The 15,386-nt window shown below is 39.2% G+C and overlaps 1 protein-coding gene across 1 annotated transcript in view; it reads left to right on the top strand.

Annotated features, from left to right (window-relative positions):
* The first annotated feature begins 1,676 nt into the window (after positions 1-1,676).
* LOC148879417 (GPCR-type G protein 1-like) overlaps positions 1,677-15,386 on the top strand; it is a 111,286-nt gene continuing 97,576 nt past the window's right edge. Inside the window, exons 1-2 of the mRNA XM_088960945.1 lie at positions 1,677-2,065; positions 4,178-4,278. Of these exons, the coding sequence (XP_088817071.1) occupies positions 1,851-2,065; positions 4,178-4,278 (316 nt within the window). The 5' untranslated portion in view covers positions 1,677-1,850. The remainder of the gene's footprint in view (positions 2,066-4,177; positions 4,279-15,386) is intronic.

Raw genomic sequence — 15,386 nt, 5'->3', positions numbered from 1 at the left:
ATGGTGTGGGCTAGGCTAGGCCAAGCAATCTTAAAAACTACTAATACACTATCAAATTTAGCCCAAAATTTTTAATTTTTTGGTTAATTGGGCTACACAATGTGGGCAGCCCATCCCTCATAGTTCCTTTGGCTTTAATATTACCTAAAAATAGTTAAGAAAACCTATAAATAATCCATGCATTGGTTGCACTTGGTTTGGTGACTTTGGTCCAATTAATCCAATTACAAATGTTATGATGCATGCAACTTGGGTTGGTTGGGTCAAGATGAGGATCAATCCAAGTATAATCCAAAGTCTTAAAACTTGAGTTTGGGCTTCGATTAATTTAGTTAATGACTAAAAGAGTTAACTATAGGTTAATTTAATTATGACTATAGCCTAATTTTGCATATTTATTGATATTTAATTATTTTAAATATTTAAGTGATATTGACAAAAAATTGAAACATTTAATCATCAATAAAGTAAAATAAATAAAATAGAACATTAACAAATAATGTGAAAAAATATTTATTTTATTAAGTAACTAGCAATAGTTATTAACTTTTGCCAAAAAAATATTAATATAATAAATCCAAATTACTAAATTACTAAAACATTTTTGTAATAAATTATTAAAATAAAAAAATAATTATTTTAAACAACATTGCATTCTTTCCTTAATTATAGTATTGATTATTTCACTTTTCTTGATAAATCCCGTGCATCGCACGAGTCCCCACTAGTATTGTTTTGAGAGAGAGAAAGATTAATAATTAAATAATAATTAATTATAAAGCAATAATATTAGTTTTTTTAGGGGTGTATAGGTTGTACTCTTACTCCTTGTCTAAACTATTAACAGAAGTATAAAATATTTAGTTGTTTACTCTAAAGAAAACGTTTGAAGTTTGAATAGTCAATCAGAGGTATTTGGTTCAGTTGGAAAATTTGTGTGAAACTGAACCAGACCGACCCATGTACAACCCTACTCGTAACATATTAGACTATACTCCATCAACAACAAGCGACCAAGTGTTCCCTTCTGAATTGTGAGGTCTAATAGACTACTTTGAGTTTCATAGCTCCATCCTATATCATTAGGGATGTCAACGGGTTGGGTTTGGAACGGGTTTGCCTCAATCCTAACTCGGCCCTCCAGCACCTCAACCCGACATCAACCCAACTCAGCTTAAAAAGTACATGATTTATGAACCCGACCCGACCTTATAGGGTTTAATCCAATTCTAACCCAACTCGATCTTTAGCATTTCAAATGTAATTTTTAACATGTATTGAAGACCTAAAATACATTAATTTAAGTTAGGAGATTGTTTAATAGATTTTAAGGTATTATTTTTCCATTTAAAAAAGGAAGAAAATCAAAATCAACATGTAATAAATCATAATAAACTTTAAGCTTACAAAAATGGAAATAAAAAAATTGTAAGAATACTTGATATACATACAAAGTATCATGACTCAACGGGCGGGTCATCTGAAACCCGAACCGACACGGATCAAACAATCAAAACCATAACCCGACCCATTTATATCCCTACCCTACGTATCATATTCGATTTCATCCGTTTGCAATTGCAGGCAAGCCATCCCAATGGGTAGCTGGACACATACAATTCTCGCTCAATGTGGCCTTAGCGTAAAAGCCCAAATGAGTCCAGCCCAGCCCATCTGCTCTATCTTGTTCGTCTTCGCCTCGTCGGTGTTCGTTTTCTTCTTTTCATGCAGCGTAACAGAAACTCCAAGTGACCTGTCAGAGGGAGAGGGAGATGGATGAAACAGAACTAACCTGAGCAACCGAGAGGCGAGAGTGAATGCGAAGCAGAGAAGCCTGAACTGTAGAAGATATGGTGTGGGAATGGGCGATTTACGAAGGAGTGGTGGTGTTTGGCTCCTTTTCCTTGCTAGGATGGGCGGGACTCTGGTTCCTGAACCGAAGACTGTACAAAGAGTATGAAGAGAAGAGGGTTCTGGTTCAGATCCTTTTCAGCGTCGTCTTCGCCTTCTCCTGTAACCTCCTACAGCTCGTTCTCTTCGAGATCATACCAGTCCTCTCTAAAGAGTATTCGACCCAAATCTTTTTCATTTCTTTCCATTTGGTTTCTATTTCATTTCTTGAATTTTCCTCAGATTTGGGCACTTTTGTTTCTTGTCTTGTTCTTCTATGGTTCTATATGGTTGTTGATTTAATGTAGTACAAGAATACAATGTTTTTTTTTTCTTTTTTTTTTCTTTTTTTTTTTCTATTGGATTTAATATTTTTTGTTTTTTTCCCGAAATGCTTTGGAGATGTCCGACATTGCTCTTTATGCACTTTTATATTGTGAATTTTGTTAATTTGATCTTAATTATAGTATGTACATGATTTCTAATTGGGTTCTCGTCTCTAGTTGGTTATAATCTATTCTGGTTAGAACTATTGAAAGAAAAAGAAGAACTTTACTTGCTCATTGAGAGTAACAGAGATATAGGGAGTATTTTTTGGATAAGGGGTTTTACGTTTGAAATAGACGCTTAGAAGATCAGACCATGGTATTTTATGCCACTTAAAATTGTGAATATTGCGATTTTGATTCCAATTGTAGTTTCTAGGTTTTTCAATACTTAGTTTGAGCGGTGAGGTCTGTGGTAGAAATTTGCTTGGTAAGGAGTGCTGGTGAAGATTGGATTCATACAAGTTGCTTGGAGATATGGGTAGAATTCCAAGGAGGAAAAGGAATTGACAGAAAAAAAAAAAGAACATGAACCTTTAGGATGGAAAATGGATGTGAAATGTGTTCTATGTCAAGATTAAGTAACTGTTATTTGTTTTGCAGTCCAAATCAGTGGATCAGCCAAATTGGGGAGCAATGGTTCATGACCAATTTTGGAGTAAGGTAATGAACTGGGCAGTCTCCATAGGCACATTTGGTGGTTACTAGGAGGGGTAGCCTATGAATGAACCGGGTCAATCATGAGTACCTCCAAAACAATTCAATCTGGATTCTCTTGTAACCTTCAGATATCTCTCAGGTGTGGAGGAAATTTCTCAAATACTGTAGGATTTTGGAGGCTAGGAATGTAAAATAAGGTCATTGATCCATGCGGTTCTGGTTGTTGTTAGTAATTATCTCTGGTTAGAGTATGATCTTAAGGGATGCCTTGTACCTAATTGATCTAATCAGGTCATGAAAGCATTAAATGAATTGCTTTTTAATTAGAAAGGCAGCCACAGTTGATGATGTCCGCGTACCTTCTAAGAAATTAGCACTTCAATTGGCTATGTCCTCAGAAGAGGAGTTCCTAAATCTAAATTTGGTGGTATTTTGGGTAAGCTGGGCATGTTCATTATCTATTCTAAGCTTGTGGGGAGTGTTGAAAGTCTTATATTTTATAAGCAAGGTATTATTGTCTTTTTCTATGTTTTATGTTCATCACATAATAAGTAATTGAAGTTGGGTCAACTACCCTGAACCTTTCCCTTCCTAAAAAATACATATCCTAGGTAGTTCCCTAGGTTCCATGACCATCTTTCCTCAATAACTATCCATAATTTTCATAAGAAAATTTTAAACTTCATGTTTAAGTCTAGAAAATCAACATATTTATGAGAAGAAAAAGAAGAAAGAAAAGTAAATTCAAAAAAATATGGGGATTGAACCCCTATTTTTGTTAGAAGAAGAAGAAGAAGAAATGTGTTGATTAGACAAAACTTTAAGTTTTTCCCTAATTGGTTCAGATACTGAAGTCTTTGAGGGTTCAATACAGCAGTTAGCAATTCTTTGTGTTGATTAAACCCTAAAATATAAGAAAATAATAAAAAGAAATTAGTTTATAAACACAAAAAATGAATATTTTTGTTTAATAATGTCTATTTTATAATTATAATCTCAAAAAAGTAACAATATAAAAGTATTTTATAAGACAGTATACAAAACTGCTTGGTGACTGGGCGAGGCGAGCCTCCAAGGGTGCCTTGTCGCCTAGGCGTCGCCTTGACAACTATGGGTTCTTGTATGTGTTGTACAAACTGATAATGAGCAAGTTGCATATTTATTGATGTAAAGATCTCTATCTTGGTATGGAAGTTTGTTGTTTGACTCTTGTACTATTTCACAACTGGTTAAAGTCCTATGATTAATGGAAGACATTTGATGAGCAGTCTGAAGAAATTTGACTACCTTTCTGGCTGCAGGGCAAGATGGATAAACTGGAAAGTTGATTTGTTCTGCTTGATATTGTTGCTGGTGTTTATATTACCATATTACCACTGCTATCTGATGCTTTGTAACAGTGGTATGTTTCATTTCTCTTTGTTTATTCTTAGTTTTTTTAACATGCTGTTTTCCCTGGAAGTGATTTCACTGTTACTTCACTTTTATTTGTGTTATTGAAAAACCAATTGGTCATTCACTTTTTGGTAGAGGTTGCATTACGATTTAGTCTTTCTTGTGTACTTTGATCTGGGTAACTGTTCACAGCTCTAGATGTTGATGATTGAAGTTGCTTCCAAACTGTATTTATATTTACAATGTAGTCCATAGAGACAATTTTTTATAGCCAATAAACATGAGGCTCAAGCTTTGCAACATGACATTTGCTTTCCCCACTAATGTCATAGACCTGGCTTCACACTTTGAGATTTCTACATTATTCATGTAATTGCAAAATTGTATGTACCATGCATTTGATAGGCTTGTTCTTCATGTCCATGGAGCATTTTAGCAATGCACAAGGCTGGACTTTAGGTTTAAGTTAGGCTTGACTACTAATATTTGAAGCAAGAAATATATTTATTTTAACAGACACTGTTAAAAAATGGAGCAATAAGACTGACAAATGAAAATTTTGCTGGTTGGATTTTCTGGACACAACTATTTAAGCCCTAAATAGAAACACCAGAGGTTCCCAACTAAAATTCGGGATTTTGATGTAGATTACCTGGATTAGATTAGTGAAATTTCAAGAAAATAACTGGGGTTAGGGCACTTTCACCTAGATGCCTAGGTCATAGAATTTTACAAAGAAAAAAAAAAGATAAATTCTAGGTTAGTTTCCTAATTTTACATACCAACCAGCATGCATATAAATTGAAAAGTTAGAGTACTCCTTATTGATAACATAGTAGATCATCATATCTCAAGTACTCCTTATATCATTAGCAATGAAAGAAGGCTATTTGTTTTATATACTAATAAAAAATTTGGAATAGGAAACTGTAGGAAAAAAAGAAGAAAATTCTTTATTCTTCTTTTATCTTCTTAAAACCCTTTTATCTTTTATCTTTTTATGGTGAAATCCTTAAACAAAGAATAACCAATGCACATGATATATGATTCTGATAAAAAAAGTGGACATGATATATGATACTGATAAAAAATGCACATGATATATGATAGAATGTATTGACATTTAAAACACATAATAATACTATATAATGTAGTAATAATATTACAGTACGGCACTTATTAAAAAAATATTACAATAAGGTGCTTCTATTGTATTTTTTCCATGGGTGCCTAGTCACCTTTTGTACTGTTTATCTCCCCTATTGCATGTCTATATAATTAAGTACCTGTACTATTTTGTAAAACAGCACACAACTCCATTGGAATCCTCTTCTACCACTATACTATTATAATGCAATGATCACCCCCATCTAAATTGTTGCAACACAGCCATCAGTTCTTCCCTTGTCGAGAGTCTCCATATCCAACCTGACTAGAGAATAAAACTAATACTTAACGCCCTAATTCTTAAGCTCCCTGGATCATTAACACTGCAGCCCAAAAATACAATTAAATAGAAAAAGCTATAATCAGAAGTCAACAAAACCATTTTAGTGACAAAATTTTCTAAGATATTATCATCAGTTCCAGCTGATTTCTAAGAATCTTCTCTATATTCCTGATATCTATGCTATATGTTGTTACAAAAAAAAGATATCTATGGTATATACAAGTCTTAAAGGTCATTGAAATATATCCCGGTTTTATATCTCTTTATGCCCCCTCAGACTCAAAATGGTGACATGACAGCATCTAAACAAAATAAGCTTTTATGACAGAGCTATCTAAGATATTGCTGTCAACTCCAACTGACTCAAAGGACCTTATCTATATTCCTGACATCTATGCTATATATAAGTCTTAAGGATCATTGAAACTTAGCCTAATTTCATATCTCTCAAGACCTCCTCAAACTCAAGATGGTAACAAGGTGACATGTAGAGTTTGGAAGAATAACACTACTTCAATGCAAAACGACCAGAACAACCAAAATTTCTGATGTGCTTGAATTTGATCAATGAAACCCAAATTGATCAACAATCACAATCTCTAGGGATTGAGCTCGATAACCATCTAATAGATGATAAAATGTCTACAATCTCAGATGATGATAGTGAAGGGTTATGACCATGTATTGTGGTCTTCTGTTGATTGGTAGATGGGCATATGAACCTCTTGGCAGTGTAGCCGGCCAGAGATAGGTGGAAGAGGAGAGAAGAGAAGAGAAGAGAAGAGAAGAGAAAAGAGAGAGTTTGCAATGCAACAGTATTGGCGGCGCCAGTGTTTATTTAATATATATAGGGCGACAAAAATAACAAAGGAAAAGACCCTTGTGCCCCTGAGTACAATAACAGACATAACAGAAATAAAAAACGAAATAAAAAAAACACTTTAATTAGACAAACAGGCCCTAACAACTGCAACTAAGTTATTCTAACATTATTCCAACACTCCCCCTCAAGTTGGAGCATAGATGTCAATCATGCCCAACTTGTCACACAAATTTTTGTGCCGCACATGATGAAGACCTTTGGTGAAGATATCTGCAAGTTGCTCTTCCGAGTTGACATATGGTGTGCACACTTCTCCACTTTCAAGTTTCTCTCTGATAAAATGTTTGTCCACTTCAATGTGTTTCGTCCTATCATGCAGAACTGGATTAGCAGCAATATTGATGGCTGCTTTATTGTCACAGTAGAGTGAATTAGGATTGTTTACTGCAAAACCCAGTTCACCTAACAGATTTCTTATCCACATGATTTCCGCAACCCCATGAGCCATCGCTCTATATTCTGCTTCAGCACTGGATCTAGCCACCACACTTTGTTTTTTGCTTCTCCATGTGACAAGGTTTCCTCCTACAAAGGCACAATAACCACTGGTGGACTTTCGGTCATTGACTGCTCCTGCCCAATCTGCATCAGTATATACTTCCACTTTTAAGTGACTGTGTTTCTGGAACAACAAACCAGCCCCAGGAAACTTCTTGAGATATCTCAAGATCCTCTCTGCAGCTTCAAAGTGAGTTGTCATCGGGCTGTGCATGAATTGACTAAGGACACCCACTGCATAGGTAATATCAGGCTTGGTCATAGACAAATACAGAAGTCTCCCCACAAGTCTCTGGAACATCTTTACATCTTTCAAAAACTCTCCCTGACTGTCTCCCAGATGGTGATTAGGTTCAATAGGTGAATTAGATGGTTTTACCCCCAACTTGCCTGTATCTTCTAGTAGATCTAGTACATACTTCCGTTGGGAAATAAAGATGCCCTTGTGAGAGCGGGCAACTTCAATTCCAAGGAAGTATCGTAAGGAGCCTAGATCCTTCACCTCAAATTTAGTGGCTAAGAATTTTTTTAGTCTCTGGATTTCAGCCTCCCAATCTCCTGTGATCACTATGTCATCCACATACACAATAAGAGCTGCAATTTTACCTTCACCTCTTTTTACAAACAAGGTATGATCTGATTGGCATTGTTTGAATCCCATTTGTTGGACTGCTACATGGAACTTACTAAACCAAGCCCGAGGTGATTGTTTCAATCCATATAGGGACTTTTTCAACCTGCACACCTTTTGTTCACTGCCTCTGGCACAGAACCCTGGGGGTTGGGTCATGTACACCTCCTCTTCCAAGTCACCATTCAAGAAGGCATTCTTGATGTCCAATTGGTGAAGATCCCAATCAAGATTTGCTGCCAAGGAAAGGAGAATCCGGATGGAGTTCATCTTCGCTACCGGGGCAAAAGTCTCTGCATAGTCCACTCCATATACTTGTGTGAAGCCTCTTGCCACCAGTCTAGCCTTGTACCTTTCAATAGTTCCATCAGCTTTGTGTTTCACTGTGAACACCCACTTGCACCCCACTGGTTCCTTCCCCTCAAGAAGATCTACCAACTCCCACGTACCATTTTTATGTAAGGCATCAATTTCTTCCTACATTGCATCTGTCCATTCAGGTTTTGACAAAGCTTCTGCCACGGTCTTAGGGATGGGAACATTGTCCACAGAGGAGAGGAAGGCACGGTATGAGGGTGAAACATGCTCATAGGACACAAAGTTAGAGATATGATGATTAGTGGTACAAGATCTAACACCCTTTCTCTTAGCAATAGGAATATTAATATCATTGGGGACATGTGAATCAACATCTAAAGGAGCAATGGGAGCAAGTGTACCTGGCTGATGAGACGGATTTGCCTCGGGTGAATCCGATGATGTTGGTTGCATAGTGTCCGGTCCCACGGCTCTTGAACTCTACTGGCTCTTATGACGACGATGGAAAACCTAGAACGGAGGAGGATCGGGTAAAGGAGGTAGTTGAATCTGAGTCGTCGCCTGTTTCTCCCCCTGAGGAGAAACCGAGAAGAACGGTTGACTCTCAAAGAATGAGACATCAATGGAAACATAGTACTTACGGGCAATGGGATCATAGCAACGATACCCCTTTTGAGATGAGGAGTAACCAAGAAAAACACAAGGAATAGCCCGAGGGTCAAGTTTACCACGAGTAGGTGATAGGTTGTGGACAAAACAACGACACCCAAAGACACGCATCGGAATGGTGGACAACGGGGCTGTAGGGAACAGGAGCTGATGTGGGGCCTTATACTCTAGTAGCCGAGAGGGCATGCGATTGATGATATATGTCGCACACAATACTGCATCCATCCAGAACTGTTTCGGCACATTCATATGAATCAGCAAGCCACGAGCAACTTCAAGTAGATGACGATTTTTTCGTTCAGCCACACCATTTTGTTGGGGTGTCCTGGCACAAGAGCTTCGCTGAAGTGACCCACTCGAAGCAAAGAACTTTGTGAGATCACTATGGAAATATTCCTTTGCATTGTCCGACTGGAAAATATGAATTTCCGTTTGGAACTGAGTGAACACCATGCGTTGGAAATCTTTCACAATTTGTGGCACTTCATCTCGAGATCGCATAGGATAAACCCAAGTGTATCGAGAATAATCATCAATCAACGTAACAAAATACTTATAGCCAGCCGCAGTAGGTAGAGTAACAGGGCCCCAAACATCAGAATAAACAATATGAAATGGAAATTCAGATCTTTTATTTCTTAAAGGTAAAGAGCTTCTACAATGCATACTCAACTGACAAGTTTGACACTGTAATTGACTCACTGACAAGGACTCAAAAATCTTTGGGAACATAACTTTTAACGACTCAAAAGAAAGATGACCTAAACGACTATGCCATAAATAGGCCTGACTCTCACTCGCCGAACTTGTGGACTCAGTCGCCACTAGACCAACATTATTCTCCAACACTTAGAGACCATCCACCATGCTTCCTCTACCAATCGTCTTCCCCGAGGTCAAATCCTGAAACACACATGAAGACGGAAAAAAGGTGACTGAGCAGTTCAAAGAGTGAGTAATACTACTAATGGACAACAAATTAATAGGTAATTTCGGAACATGCAGGACATTTGGTAGAGTAAGGCCAAGTGGGAGAGATATGGTGCCTCGGCCAGCTATGGTAGAAAAGGAACCATTAGCCAGTCTTACCTTATCTCTCCCAGAGAGAAGGTTATATGTCTGGAACAAATTTGACTTACCGGTCATGTGATTTGAGGCTCCGGAGTCAATAATCCAAGGTGAATCAGTAGTATGAGATGACACATGGAAGGCTGTGGCATTACCTGATGTAGATGCAAATGAGGTAGGAGTAGGCCCAGAATCCACTTGGCGGAGAGTCCTACCATACAATTCCAAATGTTCACGAAAGGAATTGATACTATCTTCCTTAGGGTCATAACCGGGATGTCTCTCCTGAGTTACGGAAGGACTAGTCTCTGTCGATGCCAGATTAGCTGAGTTATACCTTCTTTGATTTTGCTGGCCTGGTTTCTTGCCCTGATCCGGTGCTGACTTCTTACCCAAATCCTGTGCCCATTTAGGTTTTCCATGGAGATCCCAGCATGTATCTTTAGTGTGTCGTGTCTTCTGGCAGTGAGTGCACCAAAGCTTGCTTTTATCTTCTGTTTTTTTCTGAGTGTCACCCATTTTAAAACCACCTTCGACATTTGTATCTGAATTTCCCCGGACCGCTAGGGCAACTGACTCCCCTTCTACACCATTCATCACACTTCTTCTGCTTTCTTCTGACTGCACCAAGGCATACACCTCCTGGACTGATGGCAAGTCTTTACTACCCAAGATCTGTACCCTGATGGACTCATATGACTGATTCAGCCCTAGGAGAAAGGCAAACACACGTTGCTGTGATACAAGTGACTTATAGGCTTTTGCATCTTCATCACACTTCCAATTCACATTCTGATAGTGATCAAGTTCTTTCCATATTGATGTCAAATCAGAATAGTACATCGAGAGACTCCTCTCCCCCTGCTTGCAAGTAGAAGATTCTGCTTGTAGTTGATATATCTTGGCATAGTGTCTCTGTTCTGAATAAGTGGACTTCGCTTGTTCCCATATCTCACAAGCAGTATTAGCCCACATAAAGGTCTTCCTTACTTGTGGCAGCATTGAAACCAAGAGCCAAGACATCACCATACTGTTCTCTTGGTCCCACCTATCATGCTCAGCACTTTCATACTTCGGTTCCTTTACTCTCCCATTGATGTATCCTATTCGCCCCCTAGCAGTGATGTAGAGTTTTATCCCCCTAGACCACTCAAGGTAATTCGGACCATCAAAGGGAATGACAGCCATGGGAAAGCTCATATCCATTCCCCCACTCACTCCATTGTGGCTCCCTGAGATTTCTGAAGTAGCAGAATTCTCAGTCGATATGGTCAAGCAGTTATTCAGTCCCACACACCGGATTTAGGACCCCTCCTTACTCCACAAAGCAATGCTCCACTCAGTTCACACCCACACACTAGGGTTTACCAACCAGATTGTGCACAAACCTCACCAAATTCTGGACAAAACTGAGGTAACAATCGGTAGTTTCAGACCTGCCTATCAGAATTCTAGAATGGCTAACAGCCACTAATCAGCAGGAGAGATCCTTCTTGCTTATAGTCAACTCAAACCATTGAGAAAACAGGTTAGCATTGACCTACAGTTGTCTTAACACATCAACAGGATCACACCATCCAAGACAACTAGGGTTACACAGGTTCAATAGCATTCAGTCGCCCCAGATTCATAGGGTTTTCACTCGGCCCATGATCAAGGAGAGTAAAGAGGAGAAAAATAGAGGAAGAACTGTACCAGTCGTAGCTATTTTGTAGTCCAGAATCAGATTTCCTTTCTGCTAGCCTGTTCCACTAATCAGTAGGGTTGATCGATCTTCTCTTGACAGTAGGGTTGATCGGTGTGCTCTCTTTTAATCAGTATTCCTGCTCTGATACCATCTTGGCAGTGTAGCCGGCCAGAGATAGGTGGAAGAGGAGAGAAGAGAAGAGAAGAGAAGAGAAGAGAAAAGAGAGAGTTTGCAATGCAACAGTACTGGCGGCGCCAATGTTTATTTAATATATATAGGGCGACAGAAATAACAAAGGAAAAGACCCTTGTGCCCCTGAGTACAATTGTAATCTGAAGAGCTATACTCGAAGTAGCAAGGAAGAGAAGAGAACCACAGAACTGAAGAGAATGTCGAACTGTCCTATCCAGTCGACCAGTCCTTTATTTATAGATGAATATAGTACAAGGTACTAGAAATTACTGGGATGCCCCTGATTAGTGATGGGACACCCAGATGACTTAAATCATTAAACAGGATTAGGCCCATTAACACAAGCCAGTTACAAGATAAGTTAAACATAAGAATGGGCTAATAAGAACTCTTATAAGCCGAACATCACTCTAACATTCTAACACTCCCCCTCAAGCTAAGCATGAATATCAATCATGTTTAGCTTGCCAAGTATGTCTGAACTTCGTTGATGCCAGCCCTTTAGTTAATACATCTGCAATCTGCATCTCTGATGGAGTATAAGGCACACAAAGTTCTCCTGAAATAATTCTCTCTCTGACAAAGTGTCGATCAATTTCAATATGTTTTGTCCTGTCATGCTGCACAGGATTGTTGGCAATGTTGATAGCAGCTTTATTATCACAATACAACTTGAGAGGACCCTCAGTCTTGATACCAAGCTCATTAAGGATAGTCCTGAGCCATAAGAGTTCAGCAACCCCGTGTGCCTTAGCCCGGTATTCTGCTTCTGCACTTGATCTAGCCACAACATTCTGCTTCTTACTACACCATGTGACTAGGTTTCCTCCCAAGAATGTACAATAACCTGAGGTTGATTTTCTGTCTCCAACGGACCCAGCCCAATCAGCATCAGTGTAAGCTTCAATTTCAAGTCTGTTGTTTTTTCTGAATAGAATTCCTTTCCCTGGGCAAGTCTTCAAGTATCTGAGGATTCTTTCCACTGCTCTCATATGAGGGGTCTTTGGTGAGTGCATGAATTGACTGACAACATGCACTGTATAGGCAATGTTTGGCCGAGTAAGGGATAAGTATATCAGTTTTCCTACCAACTTTTGGTACCTTTCCTTATCACAGTATTCCTCACCCATTGATTCTTGTAATCCATGGCTTGGTTCTATTGGAGTATCTACTGGCCTGCACCCCATCATGCCTGTTTCCTCTAGGAGATCTAGCACGTACTTTCTTTGACATATGTAGATTCCTTCACTTGATCTAGCAACTTCAATTCCAAGAAAGTATCTCAGATTTCCCAGGTCCTTGATCTCAAATTCTGAAGTTAAGAACTCCTTCAGCCTCTTCATCTCTTTCACATCATTTCCAGTAATCACCATATCATCCACATACACAATGAGTGCTGTAAGTTTGTCATCCTGTCTCCTTGTAAACAATGTATGATCTGCACTGCTCTGAGTGTACCCTACTTCCTTCATGGCCAAACAAAGTCTCTCAAACCATGCCCGGGGAGATTGCTTCAAAACATATAATGCTTTCCTTAGTTTACATACCTTCTTTCCAACATCATATCCAGGTGGGGGTTCCATGAATACCTCTTCATGAAGATCACCATTTAGGAAGGCATTCTTCACATCCAACTGATGAAGTTCCCAAGAGAATTTTGCTGCTAGCGACAGTAGAACCCTGATTGTGTTGAGCTTTGCTACTGGGGCAAAGGTTTCCTTGTAGTCAATTCCTTCCTTTTGTGTAAATCCCTTTGCCACAAGTCTGGCCTTGTACCTCTCAATTGACCCATATTCCCTGTGCTTTACTGTGAATACCCACTTGCACCCAACAGTGCCTTTCCCTTCTAGCAGGTCCACCAATTCCCATGTCCTTGCTTTCATTAGGGCTTTCATCTCCTCATTCATGGCTTCTTTCCACCTTGGATCAGATGCCGCCTCTGAATGCCTGGAAGGGACACATACAGAGGAAAGAACAGACACAAAGGAATGATAGGCAGGGGATAAGTGTGAGTAAGAAACATAATCGGCTATGGGATGCCGAGTGGTACAAGAACGAACAGGCTTACGGAGAGCAATAGGAAGATCCAAATCTGAATTGAGTGAATCAGAATTACCTTGGATTGCAGAGACAGATTGATCTGAGATCAACTGGTTGCAATCATGAGGTTGAGGGGCCTTCTTCCTTCTACTGTATGTAAGTATCTCTTTCTCTTGTTTACTGGAACCTTCAGAAGCATCAGCCGAATCTGGAGAAGCAACTGGCACAGTGGAAGTCTCACTAGGTTGACCCGGAATGTTACAGCTAGTAGTAGTGGAAGGTGATGAAATGGGAACAAAAAAGAAGGGAGAATGAAAATCCTCTTCCAACCCACTACTCTCCCCCTGAAGAGGATTATGAGAAGACTGGAAATAGGGTTGAGACTCAAAAAAGACTACATCTCTAGTGACATATTTTTTCTTGGAGACAGGATCATAACACTTATACCCCTTCTGTGTAGGAGAGTACCCAAAAAATATTCCCTTTGTAGCCTTAGGATCCAGCTTGGTTTTCTTTGGATCTTTCACATGTATGAAGCAAGTACAACCAAAAACCCGCGGGGGAAGAGGAAATTCTGGAAGAGTGGGACACAAAATAGAGAAAGGGGTCTTCATACCCAGTACCTTAGATGGCATCCGATTTATCAGGTATGATGCAGTGAGAACAGCTTGAGACCAATATTGCTTGGGCACATTGTGCTGGAAAAGAAAGGTTCGAGCTGTCTCCAATAGATGCCTGTTCTTGCGCTCAGCAACCCCATTTTGCTGAGGGGTGTAAGCACATGATGATTGATGTAACATGCCTGCATCTTCCATGAATGAGTTCAGGGATCTTTCAAAGTATTCAGCTGCATTGTCTGAACGGAATTGCTTGATCTTTTTATCAAATTGTGTTTCAACCATCTTGCAAAACATTATAGTTATCCGGGGAACTTCTTCACGTCCTTTCAACAAATAAATCCAAGTGCACCGAGAATAATGGTCAATAAAACTGATAAAGTAACGGAAGCCATCAATGGAAACAATGGGTGAAGGACCCCAAACATCAGAATGAACCAAATCAAAAGGGGCTTGAATTTCATTACTAGAAATTGGATACATTGATCTACATTGTTTTGACATTTGACACACATCACAAATTAAACTCTGACTCGGAATGCCCTTACATAATTCGGGAAACAACATTGCTAAGGAAGAAAAGGACAAATGACCTAGCCTAGCATGCCACAAGTGCAGCCTAGCTATTGACTCCACACTTTCCGGACTAGTAGTAGAAACTTGCAAGGCTGAGCTGACATGTTCATCAAAATAGTAGAGGCCCCCATACTCATGACCACTCCCAATCGTTCTCCTCGTCAATCTGTCCTGGAAGACACAATGAGAAGGAAAGAAAGTTATACTGCAGTTCAAGTTTTTTGTAAGCTTTGAAACAGACAACAGATTTGAGGTAAGACTAGGAACATGTAGGACTGCTTTAAGAGAGAGATCCTTGCTTAGGTCAACCACCCCCTTTCCAGAGATGGTGGAGAGGGACCCATCAGCTACTCTCATCTTATCCTGGCCAGACAACAAATGATATGTGGAGAATAAGGAGGACATATGTGTCATATGGTCAGTGGCTCCGGAATCAATCACCCAAGAGGTAGAATTAATGGAACTAGATGCACTAAATGCAGAGGT

This window comes from Nelumbo lutea, chromosome 1, assembly GCF_056320005.1.
Source record: "Nelumbo lutea isolate HS-2025 chromosome 1, American lotus-T2T, whole genome shotgun sequence".
NCBI classification, from domain to species: domain Eukaryota; kingdom Viridiplantae; phylum Streptophyta; class Magnoliopsida; order Proteales; family Nelumbonaceae; genus Nelumbo; species Nelumbo lutea.
The sequence above is the reverse complement of the archived record's forward strand: the minus strand, read 5'-3'. Positions and strand labels throughout refer to the sequence as shown.